At 36.5% G+C, this 12,376-nt stretch overlaps 1 protein-coding gene across 11 annotated transcripts in view; it reads right to left on the bottom strand.

Annotated features, from left to right (window-relative positions):
• PTPRM (protein tyrosine phosphatase receptor type M) overlaps nucleotides 1–12,376 on the bottom strand; it is a 457,694-nt gene that overhangs the window by 138,622 nt on the left and 306,696 nt on the right. For 5 of the 11 annotated variants that reach the window (XM_032690775.1, XM_032690785.1, XM_032690804.1 and 2 more), the window contains one exon: nucleotides 11,015–11,044. The exons of the other annotated variants lie outside the window; for them this stretch is intronic. In XM_032690775.1, the coding sequence (XP_032546666.1) occupies nucleotides 11,015–11,044 (30 nt within the window). The remainder of the gene's footprint in view (nucleotides 1–11,014; nucleotides 11,045–12,376) is intronic. 11 annotated transcript variants of the gene reach the window in all.

Raw genomic sequence — 12,376 nt, 5'->3', positions numbered from 1 at the left:
ATGTCTCCATCACTGATTTTCAGGTACTAATATGCCAATGGCATATATTCTTTAGAAACACAAAGAACAAATTTTCTCAAATCCAACTGATGATAAAGGAAGAATGAAGCACTCTGACTCCCTGACTATTGGACCTCCGATAGCAATGATACCACTGCTTTGCAGCAGTTAATAGGAATCAAAATTTAATTAATGTGGAGAATACAGCTTAAGAACTTCCATCAGCAAGCTGGTGGCAGAAACTAGACCTCTTGATTCCCACACTCTTTCCATAACCTACTTGGAAGCTTTTTTAAAAATCAATTGCTATTATTAGACTTTTATGCCACGAAGAACCCTACAGGAAAGAAGTGAACACCTGAATTTCTGAAAGGATGACTTCAAAGGACTGCAAACCTATGGACCATACTGATATGAAACGTTCTGCAAAAGAATTAAAATTACAAAACCAATGGAAATTGTGGAGAAATTGCAGCCCTACAAACTTCCACTGAACAGCCAAGTTTTTTCTCTGCCACCACTTCTCCATCACTCCTCAGTTAATTTCTTTTATATTGCATGGCAGCAGTCATGGCTGTATTTAAAAATCATCATAACCTGCTTTAATCAGCTATTATTTGGATCTGAGAGATGGTAATAATGTTCATGGTGGTTTTATTGCCTTACTAAAACTATATCTCTGTTTTTAATACAAAAATGTACAACTGGGCCACAGATAATTTTCGGAAATCAACATGTAGAACAAAAAAAAATGTCCCTCATGAGATCAAATCTACATTCTACCCACGTATGCCTTATAGCATCACATATTTATATGAAACACAGTAAACCAGCTAATTCATTACAGAATGCAAGACAGTGATTTATTAGTCTTTTGTTGTGCTGTGAGAAAATCTGGAGTCTCTCGAATTTTAGTCTCAAATAGTTAGGTTTTGCAACACCCTAGCGATTCCATCCAGTTCAGTGCAGCATCTGACTCCATGCAGAACACAATCCTCTAGTCATCAGGCACAGAAAAGATGGATACCTATTCTTTAACCTTTAATTAGTATTTAGCTACATTACATATGCTGAAGGGAAGATTAGCCATAAACGCTTCTGGGGGCACTGTACACTTACTAGTAACCACTGCACGTAGAAAGTATGTATTTCACTCAGAACCAGCAAGTAGAAAAATATGCAGCACAGAGGGTTGGACAGCATATAATTAAACTCACTTTGCATACTAGGTGAGTGACTAAAGCAGAAACCATTACTCTCTGTCTGCAAAGCAACTCCCAAGGTTGTTGCAGGCAGAACTACAGAGCCTTGCAATGCCAGGTGCATATGACCGGTGAAAAATAGGCTTTTTGTTATGGCAGGGCTGAGACATCCAAATACAGGACCAGATTCTGTATAGTGCTGAAGTCAATGGGAATTGAAGGCGTTCAGTACTTAAATGAATTCACACAGCAGGATATCAGAATGGACCTTGTTTTAGATATTTTAGGCAATCAAATTTAAGTGGTTACGATGAGTTTGTTTTACTCATTTGATGTTGGCTTTATCATTCCAAGATTTTAATTCAGTGAAACTTTCCACTGTCTAGTTAAATTACCAGATGTTATGTATGACATTTTCTTTAAAGATATGATATGATATGATTTTAGGGAGCATGCTGATTTCATGACATTATACAGTGGGGGAAAAATATATTTATAATCTTAAAAATCTCATCTAATACAAAGCAATCACATATCAAACAACTAAAGCAGTATGTTCTATTGAATCTTTCACTGTTTTTTTTCATGGGTACGTCAACACTTTTTAAATCTGAATACATTATAATGGACTCACACTAACTTAAGCTATGAACATTTTTGGTGAACAATATTTTCTACTTCTAGATTCCATGTCATTGAAAAGTCAACTAATAATGGATGCTTAGAAATTAATTTATTTCTGGTATGCTATAACAACCATAATCAGACATAAATCCTTTTGCCCTGTTTGCATTTACTGAATTTGCCTTAATTATACTTCTGCCTAATTATGAAGCTCAGTCTAGAGGGGAACTCACAAGAAGCAGTGATGCAGAAAGTAGAGGACAGTTTATTCCACTTCATGGATTTACAACTTTCTGCTACTGCAAACCATTTGGAACAGACTCTATTTGTGAGGTCATTAACATGTAAACAGTGTCATACTGAAGACGCATGGCAATGACCTACCATGCTAATGAAAAGTGATATTGAGTTTGCTAATTCAGATAAGGGTACACAGATTGCCTTTTCTCTAATGTGCAAGGGCCTGTCACAGAAATAAATGCATGGTCCTTGTTGCAATTAATTTGATTCTTGTTCTTTTAAAGCTTTACTTGTAGATTTAATTAAAGCTTTCATGCAGCACACACTTTCAGGAAGTATCTATGTTTAATGGCTCTTTCCCCTAAATTAAAGAAACGAGTGAAGGTTAAGATTCAAAGAAGAACAAGAGATCATAAAATGAAAAGCTATGCTTAATACAGCAAGCATTACCTTGTTTTGACATAAGTAAATATGCAGTATTTATATACACTTCTTAAAATTAATGCTATATTGCAGCTTCCATTGTGAAATCATTTTCCGTTGCCTAAGATAATTTTTTTCTTTTTGAACACAAAATATTGCATACTAAGTTTCAACCTGGAGGTGAATATTTTAAAAGCCTTAGCAAAATCAATTTTTAGATAATACAAAATAAGCAAATAAAACCAGCGTATTGTTTCCCCAGGAAACTAAAGAAACAAACCCCAATGCAAAAAATTGAAGACGTGTAACTCAGTATTTCCTTAGTTTTACTGTGTGAAATGCTCCCACAGAGTCAGTCTATCTAAGCAATAATCTGTTAGTAAATATCAAGAATAAAAAGAATTAAAAAGGATATTCTGATGTTCTCTCTCTTCCTTCTACAGATTCTGAGGAGAGAGTTGGTAGGACTTCTGTAAGGCCTTTGATATGGTCCTACCCAACATCCTTATTTCCAAATTGGAAAGACGTATTTGAAGTGGGTACTATTTTGTGGAGAAGAAGTTGGCTGGATAGATGCAGCCACAGAGCTGTGGCAAGAAAGACATGGACGTATCAGAAAGAGTCCAGAGGAGGCCACAAAGATGATCAGAGGGCTGGAGCATCTCTCCTATGAGGAAAGGCTGAGAGAGTTGAGGTTGTTGACACTGGAGAAGAGAAGGTTCCAGGGAGACATCACTGTGCCCCTTCAGTACTTAAAGGGGGCTTATTAAAAGGGGGAGAGTGATTTCCTATACAAGCAGACAATGAAAGGAAAAGAGCTTTAAACTAAAAGATGAGAGATTTAGATTAGATGTTAGGAAGAAATTCTTTACTGTAAGGGTGGTAAGAAACGGGAACAAGTTGCCCAGAGAAACTGTGAATGCCTCATCCCTGGAATTGTTCAAGGCCAGGCTGGATGGAGCTTTGATCTAATCTAGTGAATCCCCCATAGCAGGGGGTTTGGAAAAAGGTGATTTTTAAGGTCCCTTCCCACCCAAACCATTCTGTGATTCTATGATTCTGTGACATGGAGCAGGAACAAATCATAGGCAGTCTGCATTAAGTATTGAGAGATAAAGCAGTGCATAGGGAATGAAAATAAGGCAATCTTAAGGAAATATTTTCCAGGACATGACAGACAATATAGTATCTGGGGGGGGGGGGAGGGGAGAGGGGATAAAGAAAGTTAGGAGTAAGTAAAAAGATGAGCAGAGGAAGAAGAGAAACAACAGAAAAAGTAAACAATAAGAAGGACAGGGAGCCAACCTTAAGAGCTGCATTAGTTTCAAAACTAACTACCATAGTTTTGAAAGAGAAAAAGTAGCTGGAAAGAAGACAACAACAGTTAAGATCAACAGAGTAAAACCCTTTTTTGGGCAGAGAACTGGACAAAGACACTTCCACGAATACTCAGTACTCCTGCCTCAAAATAGTGAAATAGTTTACAGGGCGTTGGATTCCAACAAAAGGCAGCTGAAACTGCATTAATCTATTCATAAAAAAATAAACCTGTTCTTGCCAGGAGCTTGTATTAGGACCAAGGTACCCTGTTCTCCATTTCATTTTTTTTAAAGCATATTGTAGGTAATCCCTTTAGTTTAGTAACACCCTTACGTGCTTCTCTTCTTTTGTTAGTTTAAAATATCTTATATAATCTTAATCGTATTAAAGTGACATGACTCCTCCTTACTCAGTAAGCAGAAAGGAAAGTTCTACTTCCAGTAACATGTGAATGTTACAGCTAAGGATCAGCTGATACATCAGCTGTGATGTATCATAAACATGACAATCTTACCTGAAAAATGCCAGTAAATACAAAGCATTCAGTATTTCATCTGCTTTTGAAAATACACTGTAAGCCATGAACTTAGTTGATATGAAATGACCTTTCCATTGATAATTTCCAAATAGGACCATAAATGGCAAAATACATGCCATTATATCTAAAGCATAACTAAACACTACCTAGCCCACCTAAAACTGTTATTTGCTGCAAAAAATATTGCATATTGCATTATTATGCTGAATATGAACATGCTGGTGAAATCCATACTGGAAGATTTTATTTTTGGCTACTGACGTCACCACATGGGAGGAAAGAACACTATCACTTTGCAATAGGGGATGTGGAGTGTCATAATCGCTCTGAAATAGCTGATTCTCTCATTCCTGTATGATTGTGAAATGCACGGGTTGGCATTTCACAAAGGGAATGCTTTGCTTTCCCTTTCCTTCAGACAAGACAGATTCGTCTGGTAGCTCTAACTTGTGTCTTCATGATCAGAAGGATCAGGGAATGGGAAAGAAGGAAAGAAGCTATCTCTCTCCGCAGGTGAACGGAGTATAATCGAGATAGCCCTGGACGTTTGGTTCAATATCTCACTGAGGGATCTCAGATCAAATGCAGAAGCAGTCCTGAGCTTCAGCCGCTGAAGAGAAAAATAAATGTGCTTTTTTATGTTCACCAGCTCAGTACTCACAAGAGCAGGTAGTTCACTGCACAAGCCCTACAAAACTCTGCTCTGCTCCAACTACTACTTCTTTTTATTTGGATCACTCTGCTGTCTGGTTGGCACAGGAACAGATGGAATTATGTAAGACTTTCCTGACAGTCCCACAGATTTCTCTCTATAGCATACACTAAATGTTACAGTCTAATAATAATAACAGCAGTAATAACAAACCTTTCTTGCACACTAGTAAATGAAAAGAAGTCATGATTCTAATATACTATGATAAGTCTCATAAAAGATATTCTTTTGCAACAGGTTATCTAGGATTGAAGAAATACCAGGCACATTTTGCTGGATATGTTAGCACACAGCACAGTCGTTCTTCTGGTTCCTTGCTTGATTAGTTTTTGTTATGCTTGGTTTCAAACCTGGTGCAATCTTCCCAGATACAACTTGCCCTGAAATTAGGAAGGACCCTGGTCAGATAGAATTCTCGCGGCAGATTCTCACAAATGGAAACAGAAGGTCAGTGATCAGGAGTGGCAGAAGAAAGCAAGAGATATGGCTCTTTATTCTCTCATATCAGAAATAGGTAATTTATTGCAAGAAAACAATGACCAAGAAAACTGACAGAAAGAAAATTTGGAAATGAATGATGATTTTGGTCAGCTAGCCATTCCAGAAAGCAAACGGTCACTGTTCCCTCCAGGGATCTGGCAGTCTACACTTTAGGGGAGCTAAAGGTGTACTGTAAATAAGAAAGGAAATGTAAAGGCGAAGTTAACAGCAACAATACCAATAACAAAGGGTACAAGGAAGAGATAAACGATTCCTGTGGAAACTCCCCCCCAGTATAATATCTGACTGGGAGCAGGTAATATCTGACTGCTCCCTCTGCCATGCTATGGGACCTGTAACAGAGCCCTTTCCCCTGAGGCCAGGAAATGATGTGAGGTGGTACAGAATAACCTTCAAGTCCTGGCAGTGCTGCCTTCTGGCTACTGCAAAAATTAACCCTGTTCTGGCTGGAACCAGAACAGATTGTGTGACCAACACAGCAATCCATAATTTCTGATACTTCACCTCTTTCTGTCGTACTTATTTATTTGAAGAACCTAAACTTGCAGCACTTTACAGTTTATGGTTTCTAATTCAGTACACCTGGGACACTGTGGTTTTAAAAAGTCTGGGTAAGTTCAGAAATGACCATGGGTTTCCAGTATGGGTATTGGAAAAGTAACCTGGAGTGAATATCTAAACATGTCCAGAAAAGATGAACTAAAGCAGAGGTATTCCTCCACATGAATGATCTGATCTCTGCTGCACTTCAAGGAAGCTATTTCATATAGTCAGATCACTGCCCTGGGGGGCTCACACACTTCAGAAAGCTGACAAAATTAAAAAAAAAATACTTACTGGTGGTCTGTGTGTTAAGCATTATTTACAATTTTTCTACAGAGAAATGGGAATGTAAGCCTTGGCTATAAAGCACTACAATCAGATTCAAAAGAATCAGAAGATACAAGGAATCAGTATAGGAAATAACAACTTTAGATAGGTTTTTTAAAATTATGTAGCATATTTTAATTAAAAATAAAATCCCAATTCTGAGACTGCTTGGTATCTCTGCATGAAAGCTAGATACCTCTGTACACAAAACATATGACACATAGCACACAAATGTGTTTTTCTGCAATGGCAATTTAGTAGAACACCCTTCTCGCTATTTTGGGACTAAGTTTTATCCAAAGATTTTAATATGTTGGCATTGTAGACTTTGCAAGATGCAACAAAACTCATGAGACATCCTCAAATCATTTAAGTCTAGCTTACAAGACAATTACAGGAATCCATGTTTATTTTTGATTACACAGTTCTATGATACAAGTCTATGTACCTATGCATATTTAAAGATTCAGAAGAGATCACAGGTCTAACAGAATCAAACAGTTCAAACACATTCATGTTTTTCTATTCAATATTCTCCCCCAGGTACAAGATGCAAACTAATGATCTTATTCTGGTTCCAGGGGCAGTTGCAGTTGAGAATACAGGACTGTTTCTAAGCTCTTTCACTATTTTCTGCAGAAGTTTTAAATGTGATGACAGCATATTCCTTGGAATTACCCAGAAATGTTGAGAGATTTGATACCATTGATTTTTAAAAAATTTGATTACTCCAATTATTAGGGTCATTTTGTAAATTCACTAACCTTGTGCCTTCTGCCATAAGTATTAGGTCAATGGCAATGGGACTAGGAAAATGAGCCACAAATTAAGTCTCTGAACAGAGATCCAGAAGCCAGCACTGAGTATCTGCTAGCAAGAGACACACAAATAACTAAACTGAGAACAGACTCCCAGGCTCCTGAGCTCAAGTCAGATATACAAGAAAAGCATACTTCAACTGGGCCCCAAACTACCAAATTCTTGGGAAAAGGGCTGACATTTATATGAAAAAGCTCAATGTTTGTGGAATTAATTTTCTTGCAGCAGGAATTCTGTCCTCTGAGTCATACGTACCAGGCAACAGAACCTGTAGTCCTACATAGTGCTGGGCTTTGGGATTGAGATTTCCATACAGAGGATGAACCTTGATGCATTTCTATTCTAGGTCACCTAACTAAATTATCAGTGCTGGGACAGACGACAGCAGATTTCACAATATGAAGAACTCAACATAATTAGGATTGTATAAGAATACTAGGCAATAATTGTCTCCTATAGAAATAAAATTATGCACTTAACTGCTGTGCAGCCCTGTTGTTGCATAAGTACTTAATTTCAATAATAATCACGACTTACAATTTTGATATCAAGCTTAAACTGAGGAACAGCACCAAAAGCTGCCTTCACAACTTTGTATTTTAATTTGGTGTACGTCCTACTCACAGACATATAACGAAGCCTCGAGTAAACTCCAGCGGTCCAAGCACTCACTTTGTCTGATATTTGAATCTGCATGAATCTAGCTGTTAGCTCCTGCCTAATGAATAATGATCTCCAAGGACAGAATCTTTATAAAAATTAAAATCTTGAATATAAAAGTTAAAGGCCAACATTCACCACAATGGTACTTGTTGTCACCTTAACAACAGGCTTGCCTAGTTCATTTAACCATAATTACAAAAAAAGGAAAAAGAACGCATTTTCCTCTCTTCAGCCCGCACTTTTGCCATCAGAAAATGTGTCAGGAGTAAGCAGTCATACCAATGCTGCCTGCCATGCTGGGAACACCAGTTGTTCCAAGTATAACTAATGACGCTATCACCATTCTTCTTTTTTCCCACCTGGAATCGACTGCCAAGTCAAAAGACCTGCTGCAGAGTTAATGAGCACTATCAAATTTGCTCAAATTTTAAGAACAAAAGAACTTATAGAGGACTAACTACAGCCAGACAAAAAAAAATCTGCTGCCTGACTGAGGTGAAAGGTAAAAAATGCACCAGTTTTCAGGAACGCAAGAGTGGGAGGAAAAACTGGCAGAGCCACTTAAGCCCATTAAAAAGAATTCTCAATAGCAGCACTCAACTTCTTTTCTCTAATGTCTCTTGATTGGCTAACTAGTAAACATAAGATAAAATAGAAATAATTCTCTGCCAAATATGCACAGCTGTAGGTCCACCTCTGATGATTCATCAGCAGCTCCTGGCATCTGCCAATTTTTTCTTTTTTAATTTTAATTTAGGATGGATCTAGAAGTGGCAGAGATTGCAGGGAAAAGGAGCCCACAGCACACAAGGAAAGCAGCACACAAGACAATAGTAACTATTTCAGTGCATAGATGCTTGCTTGGATGTTACAGCTTGCATTTACAATGACTAATCAGTAAATTTGAATATGATACTCAGTATAGAAGTGGTAAATTAGCAATGGTAGAGTACTTGAAATCATGTTTCTCAAAATATATAACATTTTATAATCCATACCAACTTTCTCAGCTAAAAATAAAACTGTAATGAATTCTGCATTCATCTAAGATTTCCATCAATTTCAGTGAAATTGCATAGTGTGTAAACAGGTGGAGAATTTGGTCCAAAATACTTCCTCCTACTGACAGACAATTTTGACTGCTCTTTTTAGGGCTCTGACTTTGCTTCTTTTGCCAGACAGGGAACAAAAGAATACAAGGTCAAGATCCCACAATTTCTTTTGGAAGACTTAGTGGACCCAGCTACAAAGTTACTGCATTTGTATCACCCTAACAAAAAGACAGATCTTTTCTTGAAGCCACTGGGAGAGTATTTCAAATAATCCAGAGACACTCTCCTCCATCCACTGTTAACAGTCTCTATGATTTCAAAACTGGGGACTAAACATGTTTGTAAAACTTAAAAAACCCATTTCAATTTACATATTTTCCTCTGTCAGTGGAAAAAGAGAAAAAATATATAATACAATTTCTTTGAATAATGAAACAGTGTTTCATTTAATGTTCCATTTGTTTCAATTTTGTTTTTGACTTAGCCTTGAGACATGAATCATATTAAAATATTTATTTAAATATATTTACTTATTATGGTAACAACATACTATATGACTTACTGTATTACATTCTTTTGACATTTTAAAGAACTACATTTAAATGATCCCAAACGGAATTTATTTTTTAATGCCTATGAAGATATGGTCTTTTTATCTCTGGAACAGAAATAAATTTTGAAACACTGTATCTGTGGCAGAGATAATTTTTTCTGACCTTCATATTTATACACTGCTTTAAAGAACAGTTTTAAAAATTGCACTACATGTAGAGTGTCAAAATAATGTAACATGAAATCTGCATTACCAAGCAAATGAACACTTTCAATATATTCAGAAGTCTTAGGGAATTTCAACTAAGAGGTTTAAATTTCAGTTGCTTTCATTCATTGAAAGCATGGTTCTGCTTACCAAGTTTTCAAGCTAGAAAATATTTACTAATTTTTCCATAAATCCTATAAATGAATTTTTGATCCTTTTTCAAAATATCAATTGAAAAAATATGTTTCAAAAGTTCGAAGAGCAACTAGAAAGGAACATGAGAAACTTCATATTGCTTTTAAATAAAAACATTACTGAAATGTGTTCCTTTCAAGAGAGTGCTACTACCATATGTACTTGAAAACAAGTACTAATATTTGTCTCATGCAAGTAACATCCAAACTTCTCTAACTACATAAAAATATCTCATAGGTTCCCATGACTTTTAAATCTGAGGTTTAGAGAAAACAGGTATCTACTGGACAGCTGATTTTTGCCGCTGGCCAACGAGATTAAACAAGATTAAATGAGTCTCATTTTGCAACTAAGCAAGACCTCTAATTTTTGTTAACGCAAAAACTATTAAGTACTCCTTGCACCTGGAAAGCAAGTAAAGGTGAATAGCTGCAGAAAGGGATTTGCTAAATTCACAGAAGGACCCTTCTCATTCATCACCTGGTAGCAGGGAATGAAATGAAGGCTTTGGGTAAATAAAGAAGCATATAATGCTATTACTAAGGACTGTATCAAAACAAAAGGTTGTTACTTACTGAAAGTTATGCTTCATCCTGCCCTCATTTTTTAGTGCTCACTCCTTTGAAATTCACTTCAGAAATGGTAACTCATGATGTTTATGCATTATCATTATTCATGAAAAAGTAGTAATATGTACACAGCAACAAATGGAAATGCTTGTACATGTCTAACCAATGCTATATTTTCAACAGAACAAATAAGAAAGAAACTGCTAAATAAATTCTGAAAATAGTTATTTAAGCACGAAAATGTCTCATTGACATGGTAGTGGTATTTATACCTACTACTTCTCAATTAAGAAAATTTGTTACATAATGATATTCAAAGGACTCCAATGCACAGTACGAGGCATAAGAAACTGTTATAAAGCTAAAAGCTAAATATTTCATTACATAATTGACCATGTTGTTTTTATCTTGGTAAAACTTTTACAAAGTATGTTTTTATACAGGAACTTTCAATATTAGCATTCACTACTTAGGCATGGAACAACATGGCAGAAAGTGTGTCTCTGATGACAAAGAAGTTACTTACAGGTAATAAGTGTAGGAGTGATAGCTTCTTCTGCCATGATGGTGGAAGGATTAGGCAGTGGTGGAAAAGATGAAATGGAAGGAAAGAAAAGTCAAATATTAATGTATGAAAAACCAAGATGAAACTGAGACCTGAACTGGTGACACAAATGAAAGGTAGCAAGAATGCATATCTGAGTATATCATGCAATGTGCCTGGAATAGACAGATGACATATCCAATCTTCATAAAATTTTGAGCAATACAGTATATAATGCATCTCCAACTGTTAAATCAAACCATCTTAAAGTACACCTACTAAGTAATGTTAGGTATTTAATGTTTATTTATATCTGCATATACTACACACAAACACTCCCAATTAAAGTGCTAAAACACCTCTGATTACACCTCAGCTGCATTAGGAATAAGGATATGGAACTTCTATCATGGTGTTACAAGGTTAGCAATACAGAATTTCAGAACACATATGAAGTAGCTTCCCTTCCTGTCACAGCACTGTAGAATCTTAGGCTATCCCTTTCTTTACCTAAAGAAATCAGTTCTGCCATTGACAGGACTTGAACTTTTTTCCAGAGCAGAAAAATCAATGGCCACGGCTTTTTTAATATCTCAGCTTTTTAACAGCCTTTTAAATTTGGAAGAAAAAGATACTTATTGTCATGCAAATAAAAAGGCTTTCTTTGCTGGCTAAAATTACATGGGTGGTATTTCCCCATGTGGAAGAGATAAAAATGAGAACTAATCCTGTATTCACATTATTTCTGCCCATGTGAATGTCACAACAAACAACTTTAGAGACCTTCCACCACCAGTTTGAGGAATATGGGCTCAGTCAGTCTTGCACAATGTCTTGCACAGCCAGATCCTCTACCCAGACATGCTCTGTGTGAGCACAAAGTATAGAAGCCCCTAGCTATGCTCTTCTGCTTTACATCTTTTCCTCCCTCAGTTATAAGCCCGCTACAAGCAGGACTGCAGCTCTCCAAAAGGGACAAGTTTCAACCTAAATGATTTCCATATATTGACTGCAATTAAAAAAAAAGCTGGAGATCTTAAAACATCTCTGAGCATAATGTCAAGTAGCATTCACATGTTGGTAAGATAAAAGACTGAAAGGAACCATGTAGGCATTTGTAATTTTTAGAGCACATGCATACAGCCCTTTGACTAGAGAGGAAACATGTAAACAGGCCTTGCAAAGGACTATAACTAACGTTAACTTGCCTCTGGCTACATGCTTCAGGCATCTCTTTGAAAACTAGGCTTTCATCAAATTTTCTCTCTCATCTTCCTTGTGTGAAGATGCCGTTAGAAATATTTCCCAGTTTTTATTCCCATTTTTCTGATGCAAACAGTATTG

This window comes from Chiroxiphia lanceolata, chromosome 1 (assembly GCF_009829145.1).
Source record: "Chiroxiphia lanceolata isolate bChiLan1 chromosome 1, bChiLan1.pri, whole genome shotgun sequence".
NCBI lineage: Eukaryota > Metazoa > Chordata > Aves > Passeriformes > Pipridae > Chiroxiphia > Chiroxiphia lanceolata.
Note: the sequence above shows the minus strand (reverse complement) of the source record. Positions and strands in the feature narration are given on the sequence as shown.